General features: G+C 48.2%; 1 protein-coding gene across 1 annotated transcript in view; it reads right to left on the reverse strand.

Moving 5' to 3' along the window:
* Nucleotides 1-18,777, reverse strand: part of DAAM1 (dishevelled associated activator of morphogenesis 1) — a 321,668-nt gene that overhangs the window by 55,546 nt on the left and 247,345 nt on the right. Inside the window, exons 11-15 of the mRNA XM_015423080.1 lie at nucleotides 15,857-15,995; nucleotides 15,517-15,575; nucleotides 13,951-14,138; nucleotides 12,418-12,726; nucleotides 9,862-9,969 (exon numbers count right to left, since the gene is read on the reverse strand). Of these exons, the coding sequence (XP_015278566.1) occupies nucleotides 9,862-9,969; nucleotides 12,418-12,726; nucleotides 13,951-14,138; nucleotides 15,517-15,575; nucleotides 15,857-15,995 (803 nt within the window). The remainder of the gene's footprint in view (nucleotides 1-9,861; nucleotides 9,970-12,417; nucleotides 12,727-13,950; nucleotides 14,139-15,516; nucleotides 15,576-15,856; nucleotides 15,996-18,777) is intronic.

Raw genomic sequence — 18,777 nt, forward strand, 5'->3', positions numbered from 1 at the left:
GGCTGACAAACTCCTTTCCCTTCCCCTCCCCACAACAGACACCCTGTGAGGTAGGTGGGGCTGAGAGAGCTCTGACAGAAACTGCTCTTTTTCAAGGACAGCTCTTATTAGAACTATGGCTTGCCCAAGGTCATCCATCCAGGTGCAAGTGAAGGAGTGGAGTATCAAACCCAGTTCTCCCAGATTAGAGTCCGCGCACTTAACCACTACACCAAACTGGCATAGAAGAAGAAGAGGAGGAGGAGGAGGAGGAGATTGGATTTATATCCTGCCCTTCACTACCCAAAGGAGTCTTAGAGCAGCTTTACAATCTCCTTTCCCTTCCTCTCCCCACAACAGACACCCTGTGAGGTAATTGGGGCTGAGAGAGCTCTCAAGAACTGCTCTTGAGAGGACAGCTCTGAAAGAACTTGTGACTGATCTGAAGTCACACCAGCAGCTGCAGGAGGAAGCGTGGGGAATCAAACCCAGTTCTCCCAGATTAGAGTCTGCACTCTTAACCACTACACCAAACTGGCTCTCTCTAAAAAGCACCCCCCACCACCACCCCAAGAAAGTGACTTTGTTTTACCTAGTGATAAGAACATAAAAAGAGCCCTGCTGGATCAGACCAATGGTCCATCTAGTCCAGCATCCTGCCTCACACAGTGGCCAACCAGTTCCTCTGGAGGGCCAACAATGGGGCATAGAGGCCGAGGCCTTCCCCTGATGTTGTATCCTGGAGCTGGTGTTCAGAGGTTGACTGCCTCTGAATATGGAGGTTCCCCTCAGCCACCATGGCTAGTAGCCACTGATAGATTTATCCTCCCTGAATCTGTCTGATCCCCCTTTAAAGTTGTTTATTCCTGTGGCCCACTCTGCATCCTCTAGCAACAAATCCCACATTTTTAATCACTCACTCTATAAAGAAGTGTTTAATTTTGCCTGTCCTGAACCTACGGCCCATCAGTTTCATTGGGTGGCCCCAAGTTCGAGTATTTTGGGAGAGGGACAAAAAGCTCTCTTTGTCAACTCTCTCCACCCCGTGCATCATTTTATAAAGCTCTATCTACCTCCCAGATCCCAGATTCCTCAACATTTTTTAATGAAATAGTCAATTATATGTAGAAGAAGAAGAAGAAGAAGAGATTGGATTTATACCCCGCCCTTCACTACCCAAAGGAGTCTCAGAGCGGCTTACAAACTCCTTTCCCTTCCCCTCCCCACAACAGACACCCTGTGAGGTAGGTGGGGCGGAGAGAGCTCTTGACAGAAACTGCTCTTTTTCAAGAACAGCTCTTATCAGAACCACGGCTTGCCCAAGGTCATCCAGCCAGGTGCAAGTGGAGGAGTGGGGAATCAAACCCGGTTCTCCCAGATTAGCGTCCGCGCACTTAACCACTACACCAAACTGGCTCTGTAAACATTCATACAGAATTTTAATAAGTCTGAATGATCTTTATAGTTTGTCATTAATATCTATCGTTGTTGTTGTATGTAACCTTTTGAATATTGGGCTGTTAGGACTAGAGATTTTCCTCTCGAACTATACTTTGTATTAACTGTTGTAGATTTCCCGGGATGTCTTGGCACTGTAGGACCTGACCTTCCGCCAGCGGCTGTGACTGGCATCCTCAGAGGTATGACAGAGAAAGATGGAGGACTCTCTGTGTCAAGGTGAGAAGAAAAATAGTAGGCAGGTAATTTATATCTACTCAGGAAGGTGGCCTACCATTTTTCTTCTCACCTTGACACAGAGAGTCCTCCATCTTTCTCGTGTCATACCTCTGAGGATGCCAGTCACAGCTGCTGGCGAAACGTCAGGTCCTACAATGCCAAGACCACGGCCACACAGCCCGGGAAATCTACAGCAGCTAATGAACTCTGGCCGTGAAAGCCTTCGACAACATGCTTTGTATTTTTCTTGAAATATGTTGTTCATGTTGCTACGTTAATACGTTGAAATTGTTGTTGTTCTATGAAAACTTCATAAAAATCTATTTTTAAAAATAAACAAACCTCTATCATGTCCCGTCTTAGTCGTCCCTTTTCTAAATTGAAAAGTCCCAGACTCTTCGGCCTTTCATCCTAGGGGAGGGTCTCCAACCCCCTCCTCATCTTGGTTGCCCTCTTCTGTACCTTTCCCCAGCCCTGCAACGTCCTTTTTCAGATACGGTGACCAGAACTGTACACCGGATTCCAAATGAGGCCACACCATAGATTTATACAGGAGCATTATAATATTGTAAGGACAAAAAAAGGGAAAAGGGAAAAAAACCCGGAACCTAAAATCTAGAATTCAGAACCTAAAAAGGTTCACAAACACTTTCAACCTTTACATTCACTTTTTGGAGGTCTTATACATAGTAAATTTCTCCCACCATTTGTACATTCTGAACCATTTCTTTTGAAATATTTTATCTTCTTTTCCACGTAATATCATTGTTAATTTATCTAATTCTGCTACCTCAAGTAGTTTTTTTTAGCTATTTCCATTCCAGAAGGCAGTTTATCTGTTTTCCAATATTTTGCTACCATTATTCTTGATGCTGTTAACATATACGTTAATAAGTACTTATCATATATGCTTGATTGTATATATTTTTACATATTAGCCAATATGTTCCATTTGTATTAGACCTCTGAGGAAGGCCTGTGAAGGCCGAAATGCATTAGGTCTATTTCATCAGCATTTGTATTTTTATATTTGTATATTTGTATATGAGGTATGAATGGGCCCTTATTTGTTATTTTAATTTGTGTTTAATAAATACATGTATATTTTTGTATGTTTCATAATCAGGTTTTTATAGCTGGCCCTCTTCTATTCTTGACTAACCTTTTTAAGTTCTGCATTATAATATTGGTCATTTTATTTTCAATCCCTTTCCTAATAATCCCCAACACAGACTTCTGCTTTTCCACAAGTGCTTGTAAGGCCTTCTTCAGTAATTTAAGAATCCCTAGATGCAAGAACATTCGCGCTGTTCTAAAGGGCCTAATACTTCCATAATTGCACCAAGACTTGATTGCCGATGCAACAGCAAATATTTAGACCGGAACGGACAACAGAAAGCACTCCTTTTAAGAGACTGCTCTTCTGAAGTAATGGCCGGCGGCGCATTCATTTGTAACAAGAGCTGACACTGCTGGTGTGCACTTCTTCCAGTTGTGACTATAGCCTGTAATTATTTCACCTTAAATTATGGGGGAAGTTAAACGATCGAAGAAACCGACAAGTTAGCAGCAAGGCTGGTAAATGGAACGCTGCCGAAGTCCACGGGGAAATGCTTCTCGCACAAAGCCACGCTGAAGCGAAGAACTTCATAAAAGCATGGCCACGCTTTCTGCCGGCAGTGCGTAAGAAATTAATTTGTGGGACTGTAGCAGCGGTGGCTCAGAGGTTAAGACGCTGAAGTGCAGACCAGAAGGTCGGTAGCTCGGCAGTGCGGGACCCGAGTGCTGCATGACGGAGTGAGCTCCCGTCTCTGGCCCCGGCTCTTGCCAACCTAGCAGTTTGAAAGCAAGAGATTGCAAGGAGATAAATAGGTACCCGCTTTGGTGGGAAGGTAACAGCATTCTGTGCGCCTCGGTGTTTAGTCATGCTGGCCACATGACCATGGAAAAAGTCTTCAGACGGCGCTGGCTCTTCGGCATGGAAACAGAGATGAGCATTGCCCCCTAGAGTCAGATCTGACTGGCTTTCAAACAAGGGAAACCTTTACCTTTAGCTCAGTGAAAGAGCTTTGCGTGCAGAGGGTCCCAGGTTCTATCCCCAGCATCTCCAGTTAAAAAGGACCAGGCAGTAGGGGATGTGAAAGACCTCCACCTGAGACCCTGGAGAGCTGCGTCCACTCTGAGTAGACAGTGCTGACCTTGATGGACCAAAGGTCTGATTCAGTATAAGGCAGCTTCACATGTGTTCACGTGGGGAAGGGCTCCTTCACCCACGACACAATTCGAAGGCAGTGGAATTCTGCACAGCATACAGGAGACGGCAGACACCGGATTTCTAGATTTGCACTTTTAATCCACCCAGCTGTATGCCTTGGCACTGCACATGTCCACCTAGTGAGAAAGGAAGAATCGGCTGATTCTTCCCAGTGTGCATGCATGTGCTGCACAGCATGCAAATTAAAGCACTCCAATTTAAACCCAGGCGTACTGAGAATTGTCCTTCCGTGTAGGAAAGCTGCCATGTTTGAAGCAACCCTTAACTCACTATCACGCAACACCCTATCAGCTACCTCCAGGTATTCCAACTTAGCAAAATCTGGTTCCCCGTTCCAAATGAGCAGGTTGCGGGAGGCTACTCCAAATCAGGAACCACTAGCACATTCCAGAAATCAGTTACAATTCACATGATGGCCTTCTCTACCTGGTTCCTCTCCTACCCAAGGCCTGGATGTAGAATCGAAGTTTCTCCCTTCTTTGATTCCCTACTCCGAGAAGAGCCCTGCTGGATCAGACCAGTGGTCCATCCAGTCCAGCCTCCTGTCTCACACAGTGGCCAACCAGTTTCTCTGGAGGGCCAACGACAGGGCAGAGAGGACGAGGCTTTCATAAGAACACAAGAAGAGCTCTGCTGGATCACACCAGTGGTCCATCTAGTCCAGCATCCCGTCTCACCCAGTGGCCATCCAGTTCCTCTGGAGGGCCAACAACAGGGCAGAGAGGTTGAGGCCTTCATTAGAACATCAGAAGAGCCCTGCTGGATCAGACCAGTGGCCCATCTAGTCCAGCATCCTGTCTCACACAGTGGCCAACCAGTTCCTCTGGAGGGCCAATAACAGATCATAGCAGGCCGAGGCCTTCATTAGAACATCAGAAGAGCCCTGCTGGATCAGAGCAGTGGCCCATCGAGTCCAGCCTCCTGTCTCACTCAATGGCCAACCAGTTCCTCTGGAGGACCAACAACAGGGCACAGAGGCCGAGGTCTTCATTAGAACATAAGAACAGCCCTGCTGGATTAGACCAGTGGTCCATCTAGTCCAGCATCCTGTCTCACACCGAGGCCAACCAGTTCCTCTGGAGGGCCAATAACAGGTCATAGCAGGCTGAGGCCTTCATAAGAACATCAGAAGAGCCCTGCTGGATCAGAGCAGTGGCCCATCTAGTCCAGCCTCCTGTCTCAACTCAATGGCCAACCAGTTCCTCTGGAGAGTCAACAAACAAGGTGTAGGGGCTGAGACCTTCCCGATGCTGCCTCCTGGCACTGGAATTCAGAGGCTGACCACCTCCAAATGTGGAAGTACCAATTTAGTCACCATGGCTAGTAGCTGCTGATAGACCTCTCCTCCATGAACCTGTCTAACCCCCTTTTAAAGCTGTCTATGCCTGTGGCCATCACTACATCCTCTGGCAGTGGATTCCTCATTTCCAGCTGCACCCTATCCCACACAGAATAAATGTGGGATTTGGGCATGCCTAAAATCCTAGATACCTTTGACAAATAAAAGGTAACGAGACTGGGGGGAGACCTCAAGGCTCAAAGGCCTGGCAAGCCACATGAACACAGGAAGCTGCCCAAACAGACCACTGGTCCATCAAGGTCTGTATTGTCTATGCAGACCGGCAGTGTTTCTCCAGGGTCTCAGGCAGAGGTCTTTACCATTACCCGGAGAGCCAGTTTGGTGTAGCGGTTAAGAGCGGCGGACTCCAGTCTGGAGAACCAGGTTTGATTCCCCACTCCTCCACATGCAGCCAGCTGGGTGACCTTGGGCCAGTCACAGTTCTCTCTCAGCCCCACCTGGCTCACAGGGTGTCTGCTGTGGGGAGAGGAAGGGAAAAAAGCTGCCCTGAGACTCTGAGTGAAGGGTGGGGTATAAATTCCTCCTTGGGATCAGACCTGAGACCTTCTGCATGCTATGCAGATCCTCTATCACTGAGTCATGGTCCCTCCCCAGCAGAAGAGAACAGAAAATATTAAGCTGGGTGGGGCAACGATTCCATGCCCTATGAGGCAACTTCTACTTTTCCTTCTACCCTCCACTGATAACTGTGGTAAGAAATTTTAGAAATATAGAAGGTTTGGGTTTAAAATGAACCAAATAGTTTATGAAATCCATATATATCTGTCTCTGCCCTTGCTAGCAAACAGACTAGTCCTTTTTTCACTGAAGATGTAACACATTCCATTCCCAGGAAATTCCCAGGAAATCTCCACAGATGTGAGATTTGCCAATACCCCCAATTTCCTAGGCAATAAAATGTGTGGCCATTTGGGCAGCTGGCAGACTTCAATCCAAAAGACAATCTAACTTCCTGAGGTACAGGAATTCACACACCCCATCTCAGCAAACATCAAAGGACAGTTCATTTCCCATGATTGGGGAACACCTGGAAGAAAACAATGACGCTGTATTGATCCTGTAAAATGTGTACACTTTTGTTGTGTAAGACCAAGGAAAGGATGCAAATTTCCTGCAAGACAATTTCAACTTCTAAATGTTAATTTACAACTGTAATTTGATTATTGAGGGACCCCTTTTATCTTTGGTATAAATACTGGTCAGATCCAACAGACTCTCGCTGACTCTTGGTAGGAGTCAGTCTGAGAGGCCTCTCGTTCGCTGCATGCCATGGGGTGGGGGAAACTTTGCTTGCATGTTTATTTTTCTGTGTATTCTATCAATGTTTAGGAAATAGGATTCTACTGTGTTGGCAGGCTGGCATAGCGTCTTGCTGGTCATCTTGCCAGGCAAATGTCTGAATGTGTTTCTATAATAAAGATAAGTTTTATTTTAAGAAGAGACCTTTGAATGTATCTGCCAGAGCCTTAGTGATTTCCAAGCTTACACCTCTGCCTTTGGTAAGGAGGCGACACTCAGGAGACACGAACTGAGGGGAGAGTGTGGGTGACACGGGTAAACACGCTTTCACAGACACAACAAGCCACACACATAATATCTCACAACAATAACTACACAACAGCCTTGATGCACACAGTTCTCCTATGTCTCAAGTATCCAGAGGGCTCAGGAACAGAACCTCTTTTTGCACCAGTTCTGGGTCTGACCAGCGATTCAAGCGACAGTCACCTCCTAGACTCCTGCAATTCACTCTATGCAGGGCCGCCCTTGAAGGCGCTTCAGAAACTTCAGGCTGTTCAGAATGTGACTGCCAGGCTGTTGACTGATTCACTGAGGGCTGCAGACACTCAGCCCATTTTGCGGCAACTGCACTTCCTTCCAATTGGTTTCTGGGTCAAATAAATACATCCCTTCCGACTTCAGGGCTCTCAACATCTGACCTGCCGGCCACCCTGATTCTTAACTGGTGCCAGGAGCAGATTAAACTTGCACCTTCTAAAAGAGCTTAAACGTGGATGCTGCCCCGTCCCCAGACGACTGTCACCTTCCGAATTTTGAGGGGATTACTCTCAAAAGCTGATTACTAGAAATCCCCAGCTGCTCCACTTCCTTAACACACACACAAGATGCCCACTCTTGCCTTCCTATACTCTAATTACTTCCTTACTATAAAGAGATGTAAATGAAGGACCAATTCAAACAGCTGCTGTGGGAGGTTTTTTTTACCCATCTGTGCTTTTCTTCTAACTGAATCATTGTACAGGTAGCGGACTCAACGTGCATACAGACCTGGCATGAGTGTGATCTTCAAGACAAAATTCAAGACAGTGATTTGTGGGTGTCCTACTGATTTTTTGTGTGTGGGGCAAACCATTGCTTTGGTGGGTACACCTTCAGACAACACAGGAAAACATGGCCTGCATTCAGAAGGTACAAACACATCTCTGCTTGCAATACGCAGGGATGTGGGCTTGTTTCTTGCACTTGTATGTTCCCTCCCTTCCCTCCTTATATCCGGAGCAGGATTGAAAGTTACCCTGTTTTAGATGGATACACCTATTTTACAGACACCCGATTACCAAAAACAATTTTATGTGGCTCCTGATGCCTTGGATGTAGGTCTGGGGGCTGTGTTGTTACAGGATTACGAAGGCAGTCAAACATCCAGTAGTATATATTTAAGAAGCATGACTTAATCAGAATGTCATGTTTTTGAAAACAGGATCCCGGACAAATTGTCCAGTCTGGGAAAACACACTCCCAAATTTTCAAGACATTCTGCTTTTGGAGCTCGGTCAAACTGGAGAGCATTCAACTACTCTTCATACAGGAAAGGAGGAGGAAGGAATGATGGGACAGTGCGTGAACACAGCAACCATATGACTGTGCCGTCGCCAACAAAGCTTCATTTTAAACTGGCGTTTTCTGTGATGTCTGAAGGCAGCCAGTATGCGCATGCAGTGAAATACACATGCCAAAATTGTGTGCATTTATCGAAACGTATTTCACGCTCCCCCCCTCCCCTTCATGGAAGTGTTTTGTGTGTAGGAGAAGCACGTATACTAATCTGCAGGGCTCATTTCTTGCGGGAGCGCACAGGAGCGGAGCTCCGGCAGTAAGGAGCCCAGAGGGCGGGACCATGCAATAAGCCCCGCCCCCTGCTCCCAGCAGCCCTCAGTCAGGCCACAAGGAGCAAGAAGCAGCCAGGTAGGTTGCAGAGCTCCCCCCCATCCCACCTTCACATACAAGCTCTCCCTCCTCTGCGAGAACAGATCTGCACGTTCCTCCCCCCCCCAATAGCTAGCAATCCAAAACAGTCCAGTGGAGCCTGAGCAGTGGGTGTTGCCTTCTGACACACTTCCAGTGATGCCAGGGGGTGTGGCATATGCGAACAAGTTATGCTAATGAGCTCCTGCACCTCTTTTTCTACGAAATGACCCCTGCTAATCTGGATACATGTAGGGAGCATGTGAGAAGGGGGGGGGTTAGAAGGTGCCATGTGTGGAGAGAAGAGGAGTTGTGTATGTAAAGTGAAGTGTGCATGGGAGGGCGCAGCGCATAAGGAGACACTTGAATGTTCTGGGCAGTTAGAGCTGGTGAGTACTGCCTTTGACACTGAACACAATATTTTGATCAGCTGCCACTTCGAAGAGGCATGGCTGTTGCGAGAACCGGCAGACGTAGCCGGGGCCCTGCTCTTTTAAAGATGTACAGTCTTTCCTGGCTTGCTCTCTACTACCAACATAGATGTGTCATTACAGTACTGACGGTTATGAGAAGAGATGGGGGGGGGGGAAACAATCATTCAGGATATGAAATTGAAGGCTTATTCTTGGAGGGATTTGTGGGGATTAGAGACTCCCGTGAGGCAAACCCAGGAGGTCTCAAGTTCTCACCGGGAGATTGGCTTGGCAGATGCACAAGGTCTTCCGAGTCTGCATGAGACTGTTAAGTTACTGAAAGCACAGACTCTGCAACATTCAGGCAAGATAATAATGAGCGATGAGAAAGAACATTCTGTGAAACACACTGTGATTTAGTGAGAGGCTTCTTCTATATCGTAACGTTTTCACTGTACTATGTGTGATTGACTGCTCGATTATAATAAAACGCTGCTGACAGGCAGTTGAGGAGCAGAGGACAGTTGGGACAGAGAGAGAACTGAGCTTGGTCAGACAGCTTGTACAAATCTCTGTGTGCTGTGTCGTTATTGAACCCTACCAAAGTCTACATGCAGCCACAATCTGTTGAGTTAGTTTGCAGCCGCGCCGTGCGATTCATCAAGTTATCCCACTTCGTGATCTGGACATGCGTGCCCTCCGAAATGTCCCGTCAGGCCCGCGTGCTTGTGCAAAGAGCTTCTCGTTCAGGCCACGGATCACCCGTTCAAAACAAGACGACACAGAGACATACCCGACCACGACGGCAGAACAAGTTATAAAGGTGCTACGTGCAAACCGCCCCCCCCAACAGAGACGGCGATTAAAAGGTTGCATTCCAAAGTATCAGGCAACGGGAGAGTTCGGACGGGGGAGGCCCTTCTCTTGCTCTCCCACATGCGATGTGTTACCTGCTGCCTTTGGTAAGCGGAGAACGTCCTCTCGAGATCTTCCAGGTCCAGCACCTTGAACACCTTTGCATCGTCTATGTCTGTCCACACGGTGCCTTCTAACTTGTTCTGGGCAGGGGGGGCGGCGGAGAGAGGCACGAGGAAAAAGAGAAGGAGAGGAGAGAAACGTCACTCATTTTAAATGCCACATTTTTGTAATATTGAACAGAAACGTATCCAATTAAGTTCATCTATAGGACTGTCTTTCTGCCCAGTGGAACACACCATCAACCTCCCTGGCAGGTAGGGTTACCAGGTCCCTGCCCCCCTGGCAGGGGATGGGGGGGGTCCTTGGGTTGTCAGATCCAGGTTGGGAAACGGAGCCTGGGGAGGACAGAGACCTCAGAGGGGTACAACGCCTTAGAGTCCACCCTCCAAAGCATCCCTTTTCTCCACTGGCACTGATATCTGTAGTCTGGAGATGAGCTGTAATTCCAGAGAATCCCCAAGTCCAGGCCCATAGCTACGGAGGGTCTTTTGGGGGCTCCACCCCCTCTCTTAAAGGCACAGCCCCACAAGAATTTCCATAAATGCTTTTATCAATCGTTTTAAAACGTTTTCAAAGGTGTGTGCTCCTTTAAGCAGAGTGGGGTGCTGCAGTTGACCCATTCCTGCACTGAGCAAGGGGGTTGGAGTAGGCGACCTCCAGGATCCCTTCTAACTCTGTGTCAAGAAAGTGGTCTCTTGAAGCTTAAAAATATTACTAATGGAAGTATGTACTCAATAATTACTCTATTTAGTGATTAACTAGAAGAAAAATGTAATTATGCTTGCTTGACTTGTTGCTGTTTAGAAGATTTTTGTTGTATAGGGTGTTCTGGATGGAATAATAATAATAATAATGATAATGATAATGATAATGATAATGATAATAATAATAATAATAATAATAATATTTATTTAAGATATGTTATAGGTTTGTGCACTATAGTGAAAACTCAATAAAAATATTTTAAAAGGGGGAAAAAAGAAAGTGGTCTCCTTTAAGAGAGAGGTTTTCTGCCTAAGTGTTCGCTTTCTTGACTCTAGAAGTCAACACCCCCGCACCTGTCGGCTTGTTCTCATAATGGTTGCTTAGGCTGGCAGAAGTGATTAACTTGCAGCAGCTGAGAACTGTCCTCTAAAGTGATTGACAGCTTGCAATTTAGAGATCTATCCTGGTCACGGCTTTCTATTGGCTGAATGGCTTTCCCCCCCCTGCACTGAGAACTTCAACCCCACCAGGTAAAAAACTTCCCCAGAAGCCACAACATCCTGGCTACGGGCCTGCCAAGGTCCCGCCTGGAGGTTGGCATGCCTACTGGCTGGTCATCCCATTTTTAAGTGTACATTTTTCTTCTCTGGAAAAAACCAGGCTCAGTGGCAGAGCATCTGCTTGGCATGCAGGAGGTCCCAGGTTCAATCCCTGAAATCTCCACTTGAAAGGACCAAGCGGTAGAAGAAGCAGAAGACCTCAGCCTGAGACCCTCGGTGAGAAAGCGTGCGTGCACACAAAATCTTACACCCTGAATAAAACTTTGTTGGTCTTAAAGGTGCTGCTAGACTCAAACTTTGTTCTGCTGCTTCAGGCCGACACGGCGACCCCCACCTGAATCGATTTCCAAGAGAGTTGTCAGGAAGGGGCCGTGGCTCAGCGGAAGAGCCTCTACTTGGCATACAGAAGGCCCCTGGTTCAATCCCTGGCATCTCCAGTTAAAAAGGCCCAGTAGCAGGTGATGTGAAAGACTTCTCCCTGAGACCCTGGAGAGCTACTGCCAGTCTGAGTGGACAACACTGACCTTGATGGCCCAATAGTCGGATTCAGTATAGGGCAGCTTCATGTGTGTTCAGGTCTGTATGTGTGTCCTGACTGGTAAAACCCCAGTTCTGCTGTGCTCCGCTGCACTGCGGACTCAGTAGCTGACTGAGGGAAGCTTAGCCAATTATGATATGCTGTAGACCCAGTCACATTAGAGCTTGCTACAGGAGGAGGAGGAGGAGGAGGAGGAGGAGATTGGATTTATACCCCGCCCTTCACTTGGAGTCTCAGAGCGGCTTACAAACTCCTTTCCCTTCCCCTCCCCACAACAGACACCCTGTGAGGTGGGTGGGGCTGAGAGAACTCCGACACAAATTGCTCTTTTTCAAGGACAGCTATGCCAGAGCTTGTGACTGACCCAAGGTCACATCAGCAGGTGCAAGTGGAGGAGTGGGGACTCAAACCCGGTTCTCCCAGATTAGAGTCCGCACACTTAACCACTACACCAATTACAGAATGACAAACCTGAAGAAGGACACGCAGACGGATAGTGTACTAGAACGCCGTCGTTTGTCTGTAACTAGTACTGTATTCCTCTGTGTGTACTGCTAAGCTTTATATCGCACATTGTAGTGTCACTGTTGTAATTTTGTTAATAATTGAATTCTAAACATTGCATATAAAACCCAACAAATATTGTTTAATTGTACACGGTGATTTACTGTTTTACTAGTCGGTAGCTGATCAGGCATCAAGGCAGATGAGAAGGGGTTCTTTACCTCTGCCAGCTTAGACCAGTTGAAGGACTTGAGAGCGTTGGTGGGCTGTGGGATGTTTTTCCTTTTCAGTGCCGATCCCAGAGGTGCTCCCGGAGGGGGAGTGATGCCACCTAGAGGAGGGGGTCCCGGCGGAGGGGGTGGACCGCCCGGAGGCGGTGGCGGAGGAGGCGGTGGCGGGAGGATCCCACCAGGTGGGGGTGGTGGTGGAGGAACTGGGAGAAGAGATCCCACAGACGAGGTCGGTAAGGGGCCCCCGGGGGCACCTGGGGGTAGCGGGGGCCCCCCTGGTACTGACGCGCATATTGCTCTCTGAAAGAAAAAAAGAAGACACCATGACAGCATGAGCCGCAGGCAAGATGAAAGCACGGGTGGGTGATGTTTGGTCAGATTGTGGTTTGGTGAGCTGTGATGGGTCCAGCAGCCAGGGCTTTTTTTTTGGTAGGAACTCATTAACATAATAGGCCACACCCAACAGAAGAAACTCATTAGCATATTAGGCCACACCCCCGACAGCACGGCACATTAGCATATTAGGCCACACCCCATGCCTCCCCTTGGTTTGCCTGGGTGCCCCACAGTTGCGGGGAGCCCGGGCAAGCCGGCCCTTGGACAGGCCAGGGGAGGCACGGGGAGGCATTTAAATGCCTCCCCGATCCTTCCAGAGCCTCCCCGGCCTGCCCACCTCGGAGTTACCGGGGGGCGGGGTCGCTCTCCAGGCCTTCCCTCTGTAGCCACGCACTCAGAGGTTTTGGCTGTAGTGGGCGTGGCCAACTCTGAGGCCAGCTGGAACTCCATTCCTGTGCGTTTCTGCCCCAAAATTGCCCTGGGTCCAGCCATTCACAACTTTAAACGGATTAATGGAGGAGAGGTTTATCGGTGACTACTAGCCACGGTGACTAAAGGGGACCTCCCTCCTGATTCACACCTATACCAAGCATGGTGACGGGTCTAGATGCAGATTCAGAGGAGGTGATACGAGGGCTCGATGTAGCCTACCACCCAGGGACCAATCCCAGCTTAGCTACAACCGTCAGCTTCTCCCAGACATTCACCATGGCGCCATCCTCTTGAAATTCCCTCTACGTGAGAAAGAACCAAGATGGTCTGGCTCAAGTGGGGTGGTCTCACTTGGGCAGATACGCTAGCCGCATTTAATTCACGCCTTCCTGGGGTTGCCGGGCTGAGCCTGACAACCAGCAGGAGGACTGGAGTGGGTGCAGACATATGACATCGCCAACATCACAGTGTCACTTCCGGGTACAACCCAGAAGTGACGTAGTGATGTTGGTGATGTCACATGTTGCAACCTGGAAGTGACAAGTGGGTAACTCTAGGAATCACCAGAAACTCTATGGCAGCAACAGCATTGGTCACCAACCCTATGCCTTTAGGCAACTGCACCTCTCCAAAATGTGAAATATCTTCCGCTCTGTTTGCTCAAGCCAACTGTGTAACTCATCTATTAGGCCACTAGCAAAGGGGAAATCTTTGCGTACTGCCCATGAAAGAGGATAACCAGTTGCCCGGCCTCACCCTGCTGAGTTCGTGGATCTGTGCCGTGAGGTCCACCACTTGCTGCTTGACCTGCTTATGCTCCGCCAACTCTTTCTCCAGCTTCTCCTTCATCTTATTCAAGGTCTGCATCATCTCCTCTTTCTCCTGGGTCTTGGCGTCGCACTCGCGCTCCTTCTTTTCCAGCTTCTGCTGGAGCTCATGATGTTCTTTTTTTGAAGAGAAAGAGGAAGAAGAAGAAGAAGAAGAGGAAGAAGACCTTTGTTAGAAATGCATAGGAATGGAGATCTCTCATTTCTACTCATATCTGACGAAAGGAGAGCTGACTCTTGAAAGCTTATACCCTGAAAAACTTGTTGGTCTCTAACTGACTCGAATCTAACTGGTTTGCTAAAGAAATGCAAGCATTCCCCCTCTCAGGAAGTACTAAGGAAGTCTACGTTGCATACTGGTATTGAGAGTTCAGGATTGGGGACAGTTCATAAGTCACCCTAACTTCCCCCTCCCATCTTCAACCCAGCTTCAGACTCCACACAGCCAACTTAGAACCCTAAGAGGTGAAACCCACCGCCGCATCCCTGAGCTGACGCCTCCCACCTCTGTGATGTCACTTCCTCTCACCACCACGGATCTAACTGAAGTCACATCGCTGGTTCCTCTACCTAATACCCTCACCGGCACCACAAGTTGTCAGGCAGAGATCTATCACCAGCCTACTGTCCAAGACCCTTTCACTCTGTAGTCTTAAGGAAGCAAAACACTTTCCGAGTCGTTGACCTGGTGTGGCCCTATCACGATCTGGGCTGTGCAAGCAAAGGCCTAGCAGGCCCAGGGAGCCTGAGTAGCAGTGGGAGGAGGTCAGGCCTACAGCTCCCAGAAGCCCCTGAGAGGTTCTGGCGCCAATTTTAGCCAATCACAGAGAAAGGGGACTTATAACAAAAGAGCTGGTACAGAAGAAGAGCTGTTCTTTCCTCCAAGAGAGCAGGGCCAGGCTGCTGCTGGGAGAGACCCTCACCCTGAGAGGAAGGGTGAGCAGACTGAGGGCCCCACTGAGACAGTGGACTAGGGACTGTGGAGTCTAGTCGCATTAGGGCATTTGGTTTCTTTTCTCTTCACCCACTTCTCGTTATTGTTCTTGCACATTGTCGTTTCCCATACTGGGCTGACCTTCTGTAAAACTAAACTTTTTATGTGTTGTTTACTCTGCCTGGTCCTCACGCCTATTATCTGGCCAAATAAGGGAGGTCTGAAGGTCTTGGGAGGGTGCTCTGGGCCTTCTCAAGGGATCCTAAAACCAGAGTGGTGGCAGCGTCACCTGAGCCGTGCCAGGCCCTTTTGCTACCTGCTGTGCTTTAGGAAGACCAGGTTGCTATTGTTTCGGAGGGTGGCCGTGTTGCTCTGCAGTAAAATAGTTAGATTCGAGTCCGGTAGCTCCTTAGAGGCCATCAAAAATTTCAAGGTATACGGTTTTGAGAGTCAAACCCCCTTTGACTATATATGCAATAGTTACACAACCTCTTGCACCCATTCCTTTCTGAAGCCAAAAGATTTGTTTTTATATAAATCATTTTTGTACACATCATTCACCTTTTCGCATTTTTTCTGCTTGCTCCTTCCATTGTTTCACTTCATTTTCATTAACCAACCTGCAAAAAGAAAGGCGTGTGAATGCCCTGTTCACGAAACACACAGACATCCATGGGACCCCCCCCAGTTTTCAGTAGACGGGTTGGTTATTCCAACTGCCTCCTGCCTTCCTCAAAAACACATCACTTAGCTGGAGTCACAGAATCCAGACTGCAGTTGTTGTTTTTTCTTGTGACAAACAATGATTTTAAATTTGTGTTAGGAATGAACAGTCATATGTTAACATGGGAAGTTTTCGAGTTTTGTATTCGGTTCGAGGGATGGGGTAAAGAGCTCTTACATTCGGACGACGTTTTTGATGTTGAAGTTTTCCAGGGGTGTCGAATCTGGGTCCTGCCCCTTGTCATTCTGAATCACAATTTGTTGTATAATGCGGTCCAACAGCAGCCAGTAATGCACAGTGTTGCCATTTCTCTTATCTAAAACGAGGAGAAGGGGGGGGGGGAAGTGACATGAAATCGGAGGATCTCCTCCCTTCTGCAGCATCAAATCAGAAATGGACAGGGGCGAGCAGACCCTTCCCTGGAAAGACGGGATAATCAGATTTCAAATCACTAAGGATGAAACAGACAATAAAACTCTAGACGCATCGAAAATGATGTGCAATTTCAGCGCTCTGAATTCCAGTGCTCTGGTTATAAAAAGCTCTCCTTCTTTGGAGGTTTTCAAGCAGAGGCTAGATGGCCATCTGATAGCAATGCTGATTCTGTGAATTTAGGCAGATGGGGGGGCAGGGAGGGTTGGCTCAGTGCTTAGTTCTCGGGGTCCTTTCTTTACATGCCCAGGGAATTGCTGATCACCACTTTGGGGTCAGGAAGTCATTTTCCTCCAGGCCAATTTGGCCAGGGATCCTGGACGGTTTTTTTTGCTATCTTCTGGGCATGGAGCAATGGTCACTAGGGGTGTGGGACATCACACCGGGGACATCACGTGGCGATGCTCTGGTATTTGGGGCAGAACTCTGTGACAACCATAGAATTCTACCCAAAATACCAGAGCATCGCTGCCTGATGTCCCCGTGTGACATCATCACATCAAGGATGTCGTAAACAGCAACGTTGCCCCGCCCTCCCACTCTCGGGAAGCTCCCCCACACCCCCTGCCAGCAGAAGAAAAGGACCTGGCGACCCTAGTGGAGGAAATGCAGGAGGGGCTCATTGCTTTGGGGAGAGGAGGAGGGGATTGGATTTATACCCCATGGCCCTTTACTACCCAAAGGAGTCTCAGAGCAGCTTACAAACTCCTTTCCCTTCCCCTCCCAGAGCCAGTTTGGTGTAGTGGTTAAGTGCACGGACTCTAATCTGGGAGAACCGGGTTTGATTCCCCACTCCTCCACTTGCACCTGCTGGATGACCTTGGGCAAGCTGTAGTTCTGATAAGAGCTGTCCTTGAAAAAGAGCAGTTTGTGTCAGAGTTCTCTCAGCCCCACCCACCTCACAGGGTGTCTGTTGTGGGGAGGGGAAGGGAGAGGAGTTTGTAAGCCGCTCTGAGACTCCAAGTGAAGGGCAGGGTATAAATCCAATCTCTTCTTCTTCTTCTCCCCACAACAGATGCCCTGGGAGGTAGGCGGGGCTGAGAGAGCTCTGACAGAAACTGCTCTTTTCAAGGACAGCTCTTATCAGAACTATGGCTTGCCCAAGGTCATCCGGCAGCCGCGAGTGGAGGAGTGGGGAATCAAACCCGATTCTCCCAGATTAGAGTCCGCGCACTTAACCACTACACCAAATCAGCTGCTTTGTAGAAGAAGAAAAAGGGTTCCAGGAAATCCATTGACAGATGCTATTTTAGAAGGGATCGCCGATTTAGAAACAGTAAAGGGTCAACTGTGTAAAATATTTAAATACAGCTTTCTTAGGTAAGCTTTTGGAAGAAGATGCAGAATGGGGGGAGGAAGACCTTGGAAGGCTCAGCATCTTTTAGAAGGCCTTTCCAACTAAGGCGGATGCTTCCACCCATCTGTGCACTGGAGTAACCATGGAATACTGATGAACGGTGGGGAAAATTAAAAAGTATGCAAGGATTCCCTTCCCCCAAATTAAGGGCACAAGTGTTATTCCTAGGGGGCATAAAACAGCAGCGGACCTCTTTGAAACGCATGGTTTAATAAGTGAATTGGCAAGCTACGTGGTATCAAAAATTTAATCCAATTATTGGCGGGCGAAAAAGCACAAGAGGCCGTGTGCTGAGCTGGACATCCACAGACAAATCCAGAATTGTGAGGAAATAACTGAGAAAATCCTTCATGCGGTTGGTTGCCATGACAGGAGAGCGAAAGCGTGTTTCCTCGATGCTCCGGGGGGTTGTGGGGAAAAACAAAATCTATTTATCAGGTTTTCTTCCACGTATTTTCTAAGCAAAGGGGCAGAATGCGCTGCTGACCACTGGGCAGAGACAGCAGCTGTGTTATGAGAAAGAACTGCACATAAACCGACAAACAAGACAACATTTTGACAACACTATATTCCACGTCAGCTTCCACGGACCTGAGTGCACGCCTTCTGAGGCTACAGGCAGCCTCACGGTTCCTCCTGGTTTCTACCTCAACACGGCTACCCCTCAGACAAAAATCGATCTAACTCATGCTGAGATAAAACTCCTCAACATTATCATGTACCAACTGGGTGAAAGTAAAACACGTATCAAATCTCTGCTTGTTTGGGAGGAAGTATCTATGGCAACAGCTAATGCCTCATCGCATTAGGCCTTGAGTGTTCAGGGACCCACGTACCCTCCAGGACCACCTCCTCCAATACGTCCCCAGAAGAACACTGAAATCAGCTGACAACAACTTACTGGTGATCCCTGGCCCTAGAGAGGTCCAGCTGTCCTCAACCAGGGCCGTGGCCTTTTCGGTCCTGGCCCCAACTTGGTGGAACTCTCTGCCAAGTAACATCTGGGCCCCGCGGGATAGGATGCAATTCCGCAGGGCCTGTAAGACAGAGATGTCCCACCAGGCTTTTGGTAGAGGACAACAACGGTTAAAACCGGCACCCTCCTTTTTACTTTTGGCCACGCATCCCCTTCCCTGCCCTGCTGCACAAAGAGTGTGGCAGCCGGCAAAAAAAGGGGTTTGATCACCATCTGGATTGGTTGTTTTATTAGTGCATTGTAATGATTTTACCATGTTGATTGTATTTTATCTGTTTTAATACTGTATATCGCCCAGAGCCCTCTTGTGGGGTTGGGCGATTCAGAAATCTA

This window comes from Gekko japonicus, unplaced genomic scaffold, assembly GCF_001447785.1.
Source record: "Gekko japonicus isolate JY-2015 unplaced genomic scaffold, Gekko_japonicus_V1.1 scaffold345, whole genome shotgun sequence".
Lineage (NCBI taxonomy): Eukaryota > Metazoa > Chordata > Lepidosauria > Squamata > Gekkonidae > Gekko > Gekko japonicus.